General features: G+C 39.1%; 1 protein-coding gene across 1 annotated transcript in view; it reads left to right on the forward strand.

Moving 5' to 3' along the window:
• The window catches only part of diaph2 (diaphanous-related formin 2), a 346460-nt gene that overhangs the window by 298083 nt on the left and 31865 nt on the right, over window positions 1–16512 (forward strand). Inside the window, exons 29-30 of the mRNA XM_019364462.2 lie at window positions 4204–4296; window positions 6405–6470. Of these exons, the coding sequence (XP_019220007.1) occupies window positions 4204–4296; window positions 6405–6470 (159 nt within the window). The remainder of the gene's footprint in view (window positions 1–4203; window positions 4297–6404; window positions 6471–16512) is intronic.

The following is a 16512-nucleotide window of genomic DNA, read 5'->3' on the forward strand; positions in this document are numbered from 1 at the left end:
ACAGTGGGTTCAATTCATCAAGCACAAGGCCGGTAAGCTCTCATTAGATCTCATTACAGTGCAAATGAGCCTCAGGAATTTGCTAGTGGAAGGATAGTGGATAGTAGTGGATAATAGACAGCTCTCCTATGCCTTATGTTGAGAGACTTTGATTAGAGCAAAGTATTTTAAGTGAATAGAAATTTAGAGGATGGTGGAAAAAAATAAGATTGATTGAAATAAATCTACATAAATAGCTTTGTTTGTTTCAGCTGACCAACCTGTCGCACTGGTGCTAGCACTTTGAATCATGGCATACGGGATATCATAATTTGCCATTATATTAGAAATCCATACTAGAAGCCAGAAGCTTTTTAGGATTCTAAGAGATATTTGTCTCTTTTCCCCTCAATGAATCATGAAGGCAGCATGTGAGCCATCAGAAATTGATTTCTCAATTGATCCACTGTGGTTTTTCTCCCCAGAAAAAAAAAAACATGCAGGGGGTGACAGATAGCAAATTGAATTTATGAACAGGCATTGTTGACACTCCTGTGTAATTATAGCAGTGCCATGCCTTTGGTGCATGGTACATATTTCTCTTTTTCTTTTTTGTTTCGAATAATTATGCTTCGTCACATTTTCAAGGTGACAGCTGTTCTTTTACATTGCAGTGCATATTTTGAGTGTTGTAGATGACTGATTCTAATTGGCCAAAGTTAAAAATAGATGTTGTTTTTTGTTTAGTTTGTACATTATGTAAGCTTTTTAGTTCTAATTGGTCATTGACTGACAAGTGTTTTGAAGGAGGCTTCAGTGATGCATTGGATTTCTGCAAAACTTGAAAGAACCGTATCTCAGTTAACTGATTTCATCATGAGCAGCCATGTCTGAGTCTTTCTCCCTCTTCCTACCTTTACATTCCTCCTGCTGCTTTTGTTAGTAGAACATATACTTGCTCATGGCTATACTAATCTGCAATAAACATATTTATTTAGCTACTAAACAAATATGAATTTGTATCACATGAAATGTTAGTCCAGGTTGTCACTGAGGGTCTGTATTTGCTTGCATGCTGCATTATATGTTTTAGAAGTGATGGCCACAAAGTTTTCAAGAAGGCTTTCACACCCTCGTGTCTTGCCTTGCTCCACTAGTCCTTGTCAATAATCCCGCCCCACCTCTTTACTTTGGTTCCCAGTGCTGCCTTCTGTGGGTGGACTTTGACTGTGTGTTCTTCCTTATCCTTCTTAATTCTTTCATTTGTTATCTTATGCTTACATAATAGTACATAATCAAGGATACGCTTGCAGTATCTCTGCTCATCCTTTTCCTATCCCTCCCCTACCTCCCTTTACTATTATCAAAGTTAAAGTGCCCCTGGGATTGGTGAATGATACTTTTCTTACTGAAGGTACTTTTTTCTTAGTGAAATAATAATCTTACAAGTGAAGTTTTTATCCCAATCCTTCTGACACCGCATTGCTCTTTCTATCCCTCCTAATTAGAAAATGTGATAGTGCTGCTTGTAAATATAAGAGCCAATCCCTAGAACTCAGTTAAAGTTGGCTCAGCTTCTGGGGCCAGGTACTACCTGATATCCAGGTAAAGTGAGGTAAGCAGGATCAAAGAAAATAAATGGAAACAGTAGATCATCTCTATCTGGGAGGTAAAGTTTCATAGCTTTGGTTGTGATCTTAAAGATTTAACTCTTTAAGAAAATACCTAAAAGTGCAAAAGCTGCAACCATGTTCCACACTTCCAGAAGCTTTAATAAGATCATTAAGGACCTCGAGGCTGTCTGTTAAGGTGCCCGCATAGGTGTTTCATCACTGGAAGGGTTTGTCAATGTCTTGGGTCTTAGCCCATCTTAACCCATTTAGAAAGCAATTTCCTGTGAGCAGAGGGGATCTTTCCTCTTGAGAAAGATCTCTGGGCATAAAAGGTTAGCTTTTCTGTAATTCCACACCATGCAGTGTACCAGAGCTGCTAATGAGAAGCAGATGAATATTTGCCTTAGGTTTAACAGCTCAAAATAAGATGAGTGAATTGCAGGAATAAGGCAGAAATATCTGCTTAAGTGGGCAATGTTACAGTAAGCAATGGAGAAAGTTTGCTTTGAGGATTAGTGGAATAAGTGTAGTCAAATAATGTGCAGTTTTCTCCCCTAATAAATGCTTACTTTGTCTTTGCAGATTTGTAGAATATATACAGCACGTGTGTGTGTTAATAAGTTCAGACATTCTGAAGGCTCATTTGGGAGAAGTTCTTGGTAAGGCAAAGACCTGCTCAAGTTTAAGCTTTGGACAGCTTAGGACATAGTTAATTGAGCGCTGTGAAGTAACTGGGGAGAACGCTTCCCATTTTAGTCATTTTGGTTCTTTCTGTCTGAAGTCCTCCCCCTGAACCTCCGTCTTCTAGGGCTCCAAAGTCCTGGCCATTACAAATGATGAATTGTGCTACAGTTAAGCTAGAAGTAGGACGAATTGATCAAAGTGTCAGGTGCCCCCTGTGATGTTTAGGTCTCCACGAAGAAGGCAGTGAAGAAGGAGCTGTCAAAAAGTTTCTTGTACCACAGTGGTTGTAGATAAATGTTTACCTGCCACTTAACACGTTCTACCTTGTGTCAGACTCACAGTGTGTCCTTACTAGCCTACATAAGAACAAGTACTCAATGATCTTGGGAGCTGATATAGTTATAGAGGCTGCAAGTTGTTCAACATATTGTTCTCCAGGTCCACAGGAGATGAAACCCATGCTCCCCCTTTTTAACCAATGAGCTTGCTATCTGAGGTGTAGTGCTGCAATTTGAGATAAGCACTACTTGGCGCAGCTTTGGTTTTGTTCCGATAAAGCTGGTCTAATTAAGCTTGATTTAATCAGGATTGCTTTTAAGCACAGCACACAGTTGGAACAGATACTTTGATTTCAAAGTAGCCCTTGGGAAGAACTTGAGGAAGAAAGAGAAGGAATGAGATAGAGAGTAAAATTAGTGAGTACGACTGAAGAGATGCTTTTTTAAAATTAGCATAAGACATGCTTCTATTCTTAGTTGTACTGTCTTCTTTTACTTCCATGAATGATTGCAGGTGGGATGGTTTATTGCTGAAGGACAATAACAAAAATATGTACAGGTCTCACTCGCTTCCTCAAATTATTTGTGTACCAATCCATGTCACTATGTTTTGTTCATAAATTCAATTTGCCTGAGTGTTGTGTACACACAAATAACGAAAGATTGATCATCCTAGTAGTTGGAAAAGTGCTGTGTGCTCAAAGTACCAGTTGTCTCCACTTATTTTTGAATATTTCCCTTCATCTAAGCGCAGTGCAGAAATAAGATGCCTGGACCCTGATGGTAAACACAGGGAAAGAGCTAGTTCACTCATATGCGCAAAAGAATTGATGACCGAGTCTTCAGCTCCACAATAACTCACCCTAATGATCCTAGTTTAAAATAATGTCTGTTCTGGACCAGAAAGATAAAAATGGTGCCCCTCTGACTCATTAGTATCAGGGCGTAAAGATAGATGACCCAGATATAGAACCTAAGCCTCTTTCTGAACCCAGTTTCCATTGAGTGGTATACTGCATGTGCACAGTATGTCCACAACTAATCATAGTCTTGGCCTTATGGACATTTTTAGTGTCTCCTACCTGTCCCGTCAGCCATCCTGGCTGCCTCCACTCCTCTTATTTCGTGGATCCACACAACAGCTGGAATGGTGGGCAAGGGGAATGTTTTTCGAAGGCCAGTCCCCGTGTCATTGACTAAACAAGACAGAGCGCTCGGGTATTGAGCGACTCCACACTAAATCTTTGTAAAGAGCACTTAGCTCCCCTGCGTTAGCCACAGAAAGAATATCTGTCAATGACCATCACTGGATGCTTTCATCCTGAGGCTCCTCTAAACTCTAAACTAAACTCTTAAGTGTATTTTCCTCCTCCCCAGCTGTTTACTGAAAAAAAGGCAGGCTTTGGTGACAGGCCTCTGTCTCAGTACTCTTGCACTTGCAGGGATTGTTTATAGCTTATTCAGAAATAAAGCACTTATTTATTGTGATATATGGTGACCTGTAGTCTGAGAGCACCCACAACACGATGCCTAAAATTAGAGCCATATAGTGTGTCATACAAGTGTGTCTGTAGTTATTATGCACTTTACTATGATAATGTATGAGCTGTAACATAACATTTGTGCTTCTCTTATGTGCTTTCTTCCAGAGGGAGACGAAACCGGTGTGATGGATTCCCTAATGGAGGCTCTGCAGTCAGGAGCCGCCTTCCGTGATCGGCGAAAACGGACACCACGCAACGGTAAGACAGACTGCCGACTGACAAAATACTGTATTTAGGTTCCATTGTGCACTTTTTGTTGTTTCTGTCAGTTTCACTTGTCTGCAGAAAAATACTTGTCCCTTTAAGTTGGTAATAGCTTTCTTGCAACACTGCTGTCTATCATATAAATTAAATGTTTCTGTGAAAGTGCCGTTCATTCACCGTCTGTACCTGGGTGTGACTGTTTCAAGGATTCATTACATAGATACAGCATTGATACATGTAGAAACATATGTACATATAAACAGGGGGCACAGAAAAAAAAAGGGATGCACGTGTCCTGGTGTAGGTCATTAGAAATTTATTGCCCCTTTCCCATTCATGAAGCACTTAACAGTAGGGCCGAGGCTGATTTAGAGAAATCCTGGTGCTAATGTATTCCATTCTGCCATGATGAATAGGCCATGCCCAGAGGAGTACCACCTAGTAGGGGCGCAAGGGTCAATTGATATGCAAGTCAGAGCTCTGCAGAAGAGTCACAGGTGCTGCTGTCTTCACACTGGCAATCATATTAGAAAAAAAAGAAAGAAGAAAAAAGAAAAAAAGACAGTTGGCTGGAGTGGCTGATTGTGCTGTAGATGTTGAAAAACAGTAAAACAAGGATATATTTTAAAGGCAGACCAGAAATTGTTTTGTTTATATCTAAGAAGTACATTTTACATTGTTTTTCGCAATATTTACATTTACAGACATATTTGCAAATAAACTAATATTTGGTGCATGAATTTCTAATGCTTTATGATAAACTGTAACTGAATTAGAATTATCAATAGAATATTAAATATTATTGGGTAAGTTTCGGATCATTCTTGTAATACAAAAGATGCAGTGAGTTCCTGTCGCATCTAGTCTCCTCTCAATCCAACATGCAAAGAAGCACTCTCCAGAAAGTGCATTTTTCTTTTGTACAGTCGATTCAAACCTCCTGCAGAGGTCATTAAATGAACAGTAAACACAACAATGGCTGAAGTGCTTGAAAAAAACGTTAAAAGCAGAACGAACAGGAGAGCAGAACAGCTGGAGTTTGTTTTTAGCCTAACACGACCTGTAGCTGCACTTCCCCTTTCTTGCATGCATAGCATTACCTTTCAGATTATCATGCAGGTTAGTTGTTGGATGAGTGCTCTACTTTAGCAGTGTCTGTCAGTGGTAGATATGAGCACCTGTCTCTCCAGTGTAAAAAGAGGTAAAAATTAAAGTCATCAAAGAAAACAAAAACTGGAATCTGGAAATAGAATTTATTTTTTCTCAGACTAAATAGGTATAAAAATCTGTTTGCATTTCACAGGAGAAACACTCTACCTATGTGACCCAACGTCTGGGTCCTCCACATATCGAAACAATTGGTGAATGCGTGTGCGTCTTTTAAAAAAGAGTAGAAAAAAAAAAATATATATATATAAAATGACAAATTAGAAATTACTTCTAGTTCTGATTTTGAGTGCAAATTTGATTTAGATTAGGGTGGCCTTGACAGAGTTATTCTAGTGTTACAGTTTTACAGCTCAATCATCCATTCTCTCAGTCAACTGCTTTATACATTAGAGAAGAGGCTGGAACCTGTTGCAGCTGACACTGGCTGATGGGCATGGTGCACCCTGGACAGGTCACCAGTCCATCACAGAGAGACTGTGGGAGACAGCCAGAGCACAGGGACAGCATGCTTTCTCCAGACAGAATGGCCATGGCTGAGGTTTAAAGCTACAGTAAAAAATCGTACTATTTTTTACTATGTTTTCCACATATAACAGACTGTATAACAACAAACAAACACACCCACACTTTCTTCTTGTTTCAACAGCTATAATACTGCTCATTCTATAAACAAAACCTCCTCCATTCTTTGCCTGTAACGTTTTCATTCCATATTTCTGTTTTGGGGTTTGTTGTGAGCTGGTGTCTGAATGTTTGGGCAGGTGTGTTAGCAAACCTAAAGGATTTTTTGCCAGACTATGGGAGTTCTTCTGCCAATATCTGAAATGTGTCACTTCTGATGCATTTTTGTCTGTTTCCCTTTTTCTTCATTTTTGCCTTCTCTATCTTCTTTTCTTTCTTTCCTTTTTTTCCCCCCCCAAACATTGTTACAGGTGATCAAAGCCCTACCAGTCCAGCCCCGTGGTGGTCGGGTGCTAATTATGGTAACAGAACTCTAGGTGTGTGTATTTAACTATCATTTTAACCCAAATACCACCTTTCCTCTTGCTGCACTTTTCCTGGCTGCATACCTTACACATCCTTCCTGTTAAACACTCAAGCTGAGCTGGTCTACAACATGCAGAGTTCTGTGCTGAGCATTTAACCGAGAAAAGATTGAAACTGTCAGAGTTAGAAGAGTTGCTGTATGCAGAAATAAAGGCATGAGACCTTTGTAACTATGATCAATAAATGATTGCTGTCACCAAAAACATGTTTCAAAATGAAATAAAAATCAAAGGACCTATAAGAGAATATCATTTGCAGTGTCACATCAAGTGCATAAAATATCAATATACAATGTTATTTATATTATTGTTATTTGTACACCATTTTTGCACCAGCATAGGTACATAGTATATCCCTAAGAAATACTAAATCAGCCCAAGTGTTTTTGGACATCAATTGGCAAAAAACTGTACTATGTATATTAGAAGTAGACATTAGAACCAAGACTTGCAAATAAACTGATCTCAGAGAGAATCGGTAATTAAAAAAAAAAAATACAGAAAATACTCTGTCATTCATAAGAATGTAAAAGTTGGAGCACATTTTCTTACTACAATTAGTTTCGTGTGATAAAAGGATCGCATTAAACCATGCAGGAGTAGAGCAGAAAATTGAACTGGACATTAATGATTTTAATGCTGGGTGACAGCGTGAATCTTACGCTCTGTCTTCAGAATCCATATGTAATTATACGACTTGGCCTTGCATTAGCACCTCGATCCTTAATGTTAAACCTTGTAAGATTAATGCAACCCCTAAAAGTGGCCGCACTACTCGAAGGAAGTTGTCTCAGCACAGTTCCTGTCTTATGGAGCAGCTACAGTTGTCATCTAATTTCTGTGCTCTTCCTAAAAGCCTGTTGTCACAGCATGATAGCACTTCCTGTTTTCTAGTGATGTTTAGCCAATATTCTGATGGAGAGGTCTGTGGACCTCAGTGCTTTGGTCACTCACAAGGTTTTTGTGTATTACACCTACTTTTTCCCTGTATGTTTGGTAAATGTCAAGCTGATGCGCAGTAGCACACAGTGTCCTTCTAAAGGATTCTTGCTTTTTATGCTATGCAGGCTCCCTGTATTTTTGTTGTTATTGCTGCATGTCCAAGAACCTGACATTGTGCTTGTGGATGTATCTTAAAGGCGTCATGTTGCACTTTTTGTATGCTGGTTTGTTTGTTTTTTGTTCTTTAATCACACATATCCAACAGTTATTTTGATATAACCTCCAAGTGGACATCTAAAGAGGTGAAAAGGTCTATATATGCCAAGTTAACACTTTGCAGTGACAGATGTTTTTTAAAGATCTTTAAACTCTTATATGGGAACAACCTAATGGTTATACTTAAGGTGTGAAAAGAACCTATTACATAAAGTGGGGCTGGGCTCTGTGCACAACAACAGCTGTGAATGTTCTTAAACCCTGCTGTCCAGAGTGGAAATACAGATTGGTAATACTAGAGCTTTCATATTAGTGCCACTATGTCTAATACTTCCAAGAACATTTGGTTGACAGAGATTCTATTTGTTCCTATGTTGCATGAATTGATTTGGAGTTTCAGAGTTTCTACAAGCCTGACAAGGTTCAGAAGAACCAGAAGATCACCTTTGGTTCTGAATTAGGGTTCTAACCTTGTTCATTTTATTGTGAAAGCCACTTGGCCATGCCTGTGGTACTGAATAATGATGTTGTCACAAGCATGTCCCATATAAGTAATTTCTTTAAAGTATATTAGAGTCTTGTTTATGACATAGGGTCAGAAGAAGGATGAGAGTGGCACATTGTTGTGGCTTCATCAGTGCTACTGTACAAGCATTGTGCTGAACTTCCTCTATAAACATAGAAGTCAGTATAAAAGCACTTGTGAAAGTATTTTCCCTGTAACTAAATTTTTTCGCTGGAGTGATGCAGTGGTTTGAAGCGGTAAAATAGTCCCCTTTTTTTGCTTGAATTGCGATTTAACAAAACAGATTTCACAGCATAGCAACTGACCAGCTTTGTCAGCCGATGAATGCAGAGATGTCTGTATTCAGTCTGACTCTTAGATATTTACAGTGAAAGCTTCATGAATATCATCCTTGGTCACTAACGCTTATGAAAAAATAAATTGTTGCTAAGACTGACTGTGTTTGGACTCCCAAAAGTAAAGAATTTTCACTAAAACCACCACCACAACTCTTAACATCAATTATATGATTTGCTAAGTTTGAAAGGACATAAGGAACTTGATAGTGGGATAAACCATCACTGAGGACATCCAACTTAACGTCTACTTCCTTGGCTACCAACACTGCAAATACCCAAAGGTGAAACTTCTGACACCACTGCACTATATGAAATAATATATGACCAGTGAGATCACATAATTACAAAACTAGATACTGCCCATCTTTATTTAAAACTATTTTGTTTGCCTTGATTAGCCTCCTGTTAATCTCATATTTTGTGTCCATAAACTGCTTTCTTATTTTTGGGAAGTAACTGAGATGACAATTCTTTATGATGGATTTTGTGTCATTAAATCCCTACCCTCCCACCAAGTGCACACCACTGTGAAACTACTAGAATGCATTGTTTACTGACAGCTCCCTGTTTATTTATATGAAGCCCCATCCTGGTTTGATAAACTGCGTGGAGTCTCTACTCTGAGGTGATAAGAGGGGAACATTTTTTTCTAAATGTAAACAGTTGCTATGCAGAATAAGGAGACCTTGTCTCATCTAATGAAAGAGGACAATGTGTCCACATTCTGTAACAACGTGTCTGCTCGTCTTTGGGTTGCTATTTCAGCATATAAGGTGGGGAACTGGTGGTGTTTTTGTTTGTTTGCTTTACGTACTACAATATTTTTGCAGTACGTCAAGAATGGCAACATATTCTTTGGGTCAGTGAAGCAGTATTACTTGTGTACTTTGTTTATGTGTAAATGTGGTTTCTGTCCGGCTCAGGGACGACGTTTCAGTCCCTGAATTTTCTGTTAGAAAAGGTTCTCAGAACAGTTATAGCAGACATTGTGGCAAATCTATTCAATCCCGCTTGTCATGTCTGTTGTAATCTCATGCTTTAAAGCTGACCGTCATCTAACACATTCAGAAGCTTTCATCGTCTCACTTGTAAAGGAATTAACCCAGCATCTTTTTTGCTTAGCACCAATTCAACACCAAGTGTATGAGCACAATTTGCCGTCAGTCTTAATTACACCCAATTCCAGAAGCATTTCCTATTTCCTTGTCTCCACTTTGTGTAAGATGGAAAATCTAACCCGCGAGGCCATACTCATGTGTTATGCAATTACACCAGCCATTCCTAATTCAACACACAGAAAGTGGATGGATTGATGGAGGCCAGGGAAACAATGTTGCTGTTTTGGAGTTCAGGCTCATTTCAGGAAGTTAATTTCTGAAGGTTGCTTTTCCTCTTTTGGGTTATATTGTAGCTTTTGTTTTTTTTTGTTTTTTTTGCTGTAGTGTAATTTAAAATTAAGTTTTACTAAAAAGATATAAGTTACCATACACCTTTTTTATCTCTTATTCCCTTTCTTGTGAGACAGTTACCTGGGAATCTGGCAGGAGATTGGTGGGTTGAGAGCAGGAGCCTCTCATACATCCTGGCTCATCGATTTTCGGTCAGGGATGAAAGCCACAGACTCAGTAGGTCTTTCATACTGGGGGGCATCCCAAAAGACACATCAATCAGATTTCAAAGAGATCCAAGCCCATCTTATTTATTTACTGCCTTTTCAATGTCATTACAATCCCAAACCAGGGCCTCTCTTCTTTCCTCTGTCTGCCCGATTCTCCTGCTTCACCTTCACCGGTCAGTCCATCAAAAGTTCCCTCCTCTGTTCTATATAGTAAGTCTCTTAAGGACTTACTTGACAGCGAACAGAGAATGATCATCTTATTTCCATTAAGAAACAGAGATGCAATGATATAAAGCTCGTCGGAGTTACGGAATTTCAGCCTAACAGTCTAATCCCTCGAAGCCCAGCAGTTAATTCAGCTGGCCAGGCCAGAGAGTGAGCTCCTTGTATGTTTAATGAAGATTAAATTATCTATTTTCTCTCATGAAATTTTTATGGCAGAAAGGGGATGAATCTGCAAAAAAGAAGGCAAATAAAAAGTCCAAAGGAAAGTGTCTTTAAGATGAGGCTGGTAAAGGATATTCCAGTTTTCATTTATTTCCAACCACCATTGTGACATAAATGATTGCTAATGCATATTACGCCTCTGTTTGTTAACCACATCACCCTTACGCAGACAATCACAATATGTTCAGGCTGGCAGCTGTTTTTTCATCTTTCCCCTGATCTGGGAGAAAGTCAGCCATTTGTTTCTTAAATTACATCACAGGAAGTGATAGTGATCGTAATTCCCTTAGCAATTAATTTGCTCACACATATGTTGTACTCATCGTTTTATCTCCTTGTGTTGTCTCTCAACCTCTCTGGCAGTTGTTCTCCTTGGCTGTTTCACACACACACCTTCAAGCATGTGTGACATATCTGATAGGGACTATTGCTGTAGGGTGCCTCTGAGTTGAGGGCTAAAGCTCTTTGCCTCCACAAGCTCCTGGCCTCCACTTTAGGGTGTTGATAGATGTTATTCATTGGGGCAGCCCTAGAGGCAATCCTAAAGGAAGTGGAGCTAACATGATTTGAGGCAAAGAGGCCCAGAAGGTGTTGGTGCCTCATACTGCAACGTGGATGGTTTAGTAGATGTGAGATATCAATAGAGCAGATGAGAGAAGAGTTCTGTGGAGACGTACGGCTTGAAATCTATCACCTGTTTCTCATAGATAAGGATATTTATCAGCAGCCAAACAGAAAAGGCAGATGGAAAGGAACTGAGGCGTGGACAGCCATTCTCGTCCTAGGACTTGGACAAAGCCATTGTCCGTTCTTTTGACCCACAGGGCATTTCTGTACACCTGATCATTTTTCACCCTCAACAGAAAACCCATCACGGAAATATAGATGAAGATTTTATGTACCATTTGAGTACCCTTGGCACATAACTGATTTGTTGCTTGACTCTGCCAAGAGAGGATGTAAAGTAAGTGAAGTGTGACATAGAGCATTTGAGAAGATAAATCAAATCTTAATAATGGCCTTCTCTTTGGACACCAGGGGTCTCTCGCCCCTGCCTCTGTTCTTAAGAACCCTTTGCTGTTTGAATCACACGAAAGCTATCTGCTTGACTACAAGGTATCAACAGGGGGCTGTCCGACTGCCCTTTTGATGCCATTATCCCCTTTTACAGCTCCCTGTTTGAAAAGACTTACCTTTGGAACTTTGCTTCCGTCCCCTATGGACGTGTTTTTTCTGTCCTTTTTTCCCTTTTCTTTTTGAAATAAAGTCAGTGATCAAGAGGCCTGAGAGCTCTTAACACTTATGTCCAGTATTGTCTTTCTTAATTAGAACAGGGCATTGTTGAAGAGCTTCGCTCTCCTGCCTAGTGGATCACCAATGAGCAACTGCAGAGGCCAAATGTGTACTAATTTATCATATTCAATAACATCCTAGAGCGTTTGCAGTGGGATGTGTGATTTCCTTGCTCACTTTCCAAATAATATTGGCTTTCAAGTATGTGGGCAGTTATGAAAGGTCACCCTAAGTGTAAATTGTCAATACTGGATCAATTTTGGAGGGCAAATGTGCTTTGGAGGCCCCGTAATGGAAAGTTTTATCTTATTTTTACCCAAGGCACATTCACACAATAAGATTGATGTCATTCATTGTTTGATGTATTCCTAATAGACCTATAAAGTTGCAGAGCTTAAAGCCAAAGGAATGCCTGTGAAAGCCAAATATAGGGGTGGCAATTGGACCATCCCACTAGCTGAAAAATTGCCCTCATATAATTCCAGTGGAATCTCATCCAACCTTATGCTTAGAGCTGAGGGATGGGAAACTTGTGTCGGATGAATTAAACCTTATTTATTGTTCATTAGGCATGCAGCAGGGCCAACTGATGATCAGCTAGAGAACAAATAATGTGCAGTGGAATAAGATCTCGTATGGTTATGGCTTCCCTTGACAATAAGACACGGTGCCAGAATCAAATGCTTCCTCCTCGCCTGTCATTTTTTTAAAAAGTCCTTAATATGATGTGGCTATTATTAAAGCGGAAGATATAATGTCCAGACGGATGTTTGCATTTGATCTGTCAGCCACTATCTACAATCTGTCAGAGAGAATGAGGTGCAGATAATGTTTTACTTTCACATTTGAAGGCTTGATGTGGTGTTGAGTAACATGGAGGTAAAGGGAAAGAGTGAGTGATACGAGCAATTCCTATGAATGCAGACAAAGAGAGAACGTGTCAAAGAATGGTTAATGCTCCATTTGACAGGACACACCACTAAAGGTAATGCAGGGAAGAAGGATATTAAAGAAATCACATGCTCTCAGCTTGACATTGCTTTCCTGCTTTATTCTTCACATAATAGTGTTACAAGCTAAATTTAACATGTTTTTCAGTAAGGTTAATTATGTCACACCTCGCCTTTCTGGAGTGCAAAAAGGTGTTCCATCGTTCTAACAATTAGAAGGCAAGTTTGATGTTCTGTATTTTTAGATAATAAAGAGTATTGGATAATTAGTTCACTTACACTTCTGTTTTCTTTCCGGTGGAATAAAACTCTGTAATCAACACTTATGCTAGTTATTTAACACTCAAATAGCAAAGCTGTTGTTAAATGAAAAAACAAAACCGAACGTTTGCATTCTGAAAGCAGTAAAAAAACTGATGACAAAACCAACTGAAATATAAAACAGTAAGAATAAGAATAAGAGCCTTTCGTGCGTTGCAAATGAGTCAGACAAATTATTTTTGAAACTGTTAACAGCACCAGTGCGTAGACCCTTCAGTTAACAGTAAGGGGTGTTTCAGAACTTTCACAACTACAGTAACCCTGTCGCACCATTAGTAGGACGTGCATACTTTCACTAACAAGGTGTTTTGTTTGCTTAAAAGGATGTATGCAATAGACCATTTCTTGGGTGTGGTAATTGTTATACAGTGGTTAAGACACATTAAATGAAAAGTAATGATCCTTATCATAATACTTTCTCAAGAGCAAATGCACTCAGCTGATCAGTCAGTTCCTATTTAAATGAGATACCACAAGTTAACTTTAAGCACAAAGAGAGGTAAATAGCAGAGTGGGAACACAAAGTGATTGTATGTGGTAAGAGGTGTGGAGAAGAAATAGATAAGTAAGCCATCTGTGGAATGGATAGAGTAGGTGTACCGCGCAATGAAGGAAAAATGCTTCTATGGTATTAGAGTGTAGTATAAAGTTAAAGAAAGCAAAGAGACTGAGAGAGTTAAATGACAGCACAAAGCTGAAAACGCATACCAACACAAGCAAAAATGCAGTGCAATCAGCACTAATGCTTCCTACACTCAGAGAATCCCACCAGTCGAGCGTGATTGTGCTTGACATGGTTCCATCACTAATGCTGACTGATGCCCATTTTCCAGGCTCTTCACATTTATTTATTTATCTGTTTATTTGTGTCAACTTTATTTATTGATGGGCCTAAAGTATATGATGGCAGACCTCCATTTGTTCATATAGGAACGTTAAGGCATTTACACATGAATGAACAGATGACTGTGAAAGGACAGAGTTCCCTTTTTTTATTTAGATTCCAGCAGCTGAAATAGCTATTCGTCTCTGGTAATGGAAAAGTGATATGCCCCATTTAGTTACTTAGCACTAATCCCAGTGGTTTAGCTGCTTCTCTATCTTTTTTCCTTCTATCGTTCATTCTTTTGACTTCTATTTGGTTAGTGTCTGATGGACGGATTTGAGTGGGGTCAAATTACTCCCTTGCCTGTGTGATTTTTTCCACTGTATTAGTGGCAGCACTCTCAGCCACAGTGCATGCATGCAGCACATTGCTGTTGTCGTTGACCAAAAAATACCCATGAGGGTTTTAAATGCATGCACTTTTTGAAATCACACTGTTCACATAACCTCCATTTAAAGTTGCTTCCATTTGGTTTTCCTTTTTTTTTTTTTATTTAGTTTGTTGTCAGATTTTAATAAGACACCCACTGATTTGTGATCTTGATGATACAATTAAAGCGTAATGAGTGCAAATATAGTTGATGTTTATTCTCACAATGACATATTTGGTGTTGTAAGCTACTGCGAGAACACTGATGGTTAAATACTCACAGGTGTACAATTTGAAATAATTTGCTCTGAAAGCCAATATAGTTGCCCAGAGGTCTTCCAGCAGACATTTGGTCATTCTTGTGGTGGAGCTAAAGTATTCATGATCATTAAATTTCTAGAAAGTGCTTACTTTTATCTAGTATTTTGACTTTTTAAAAAATAAACTTGTAAGATATAAAGAGAGAATTAGCTGTTTTATAGTTGTGATAACGAGTAGTAGAATTTAAGGAGAACTAAATGGGGATGAGACAACAGATTAGATTATTAGCAGTATTAATGGGATGGAAGAGACAATAAAACAAAAATGAGCAAGGAGTGTTTTGCTATGCATCTTTTGGTCGTGTAGCAATTACGTCCCTCTAAAGACAAGAGAACTTGTCACATATTTTTACACATGACCAAAATGTTATAAGGAGCTACCAAGCTCCCTCTTCAGCAGTGGCTGATTGGCATCTGCGCAGTTACAAAGACAGGGATTCTACCCAACTGACTCTGTGAGTTTATCTGAATTTATCCAAAGCAGTTGCTGTGCTGAGAAGGAGGGGTGGAAATAAACAAGAAGGAAACACAACAGCTTGGTATTCATGAATTCCATAAATTACAATGTTACTCCCCTAAGAGATGAGTAATATGTCAAGTTTAAAAATAGACAGTTTGCCACAGTACAGACCCTCTGCCTCTAGTAGATGAGGATTAAGCAAATACATGTTAAAGGGTAGAGTTGGAATAGAGTGGAGTGCATACATATATATATATATATTAGTCATTGGGGTTTTCTTGTTAAGTACATAACCTGAGAAGCATAGGGGTCATTAGTTGAGTGCTAGTAGAGGTTGCAGAGTCTAGCATCTCCACCCTGAAGGCATTGCCCACTAAGAAAAGGGTGAGGCTGCACACTGCATTACCTCAACTGTTATTTTTTACTCTCCTACTCCAGATGAGCTTCTCCCAGTGGCTCAGGTCACTGTTGCCCCAGGGCAGATTATGGCGGATGGGAGCTGTGATGTTCCTTAAGATTTCCGACAAGTGAAGAAAAGAGTGTGTGTCTGGGCGTGTGTGTCTATACGTTTGATCTCTTTGTGTGTGTACTTTGTTTTTGGTTGATTGTGTGTGCTTTGTGGGAATGTTCACTGAAGCTTAGCATTTCTTAGGAGGCCAGCAGTTGACCTGATTTCTGTGTCACAGGCTCGCTCCCACAGGTTCACTTTTTAAGGAAAAGTGATGTCAGTTTGAAAACTTGAACCACAAATACGTTGCCTAAATCACATGAAGCACACTGGCCGAGGTGTACTTCAAATGAACTGGCATCAGCATTGTAATGTACAGCTCACATACTGTGTATATGGATTAGTATAATGTCCTGGCTAAATATAGTATTATATTATTGCTATAGCATGTTAAACCACTTATGGTCCACGTTATTAAAGTCTTTTACATATACATAGTAGGGCTCTTTTTTCACAACTGATAGCAGCATTAATATGTTTACATGGTGTCTGTCTGAGTAATTGATTTTGCCAATTGTCAAAGTTTTATAACAATATGGGCTGAAGAAGCTACAATTTCATTTTTTTACCGGTTTAGCTGCTAGCTGAATAGATGGTTCCTGCTTATAAACCTTGAATAATTGAATAAGGGAATCAGTCAATGAGCGAGGGAGAGGCACAAGGTCTTGATGACTTGATGGCCAAGATGACAGCTTGTGAAATAGAAAGACAGCAGACAGATTAGCCAATGCGTCATATTGTCCCACTGCTATGTGTACACTATGCTCTCTCAACTCTATTTTTGCCCTCTTACTCTTGCT

The sequence above is a fragment of the Oreochromis niloticus genome, linkage group LG2 (assembly GCF_001858045.2).
Source record: "Oreochromis niloticus isolate F11D_XX linkage group LG2, O_niloticus_UMD_NMBU, whole genome shotgun sequence".
Lineage (NCBI taxonomy): Eukaryota > Metazoa > Chordata > Actinopteri > Cichliformes > Cichlidae > Oreochromis > Oreochromis niloticus.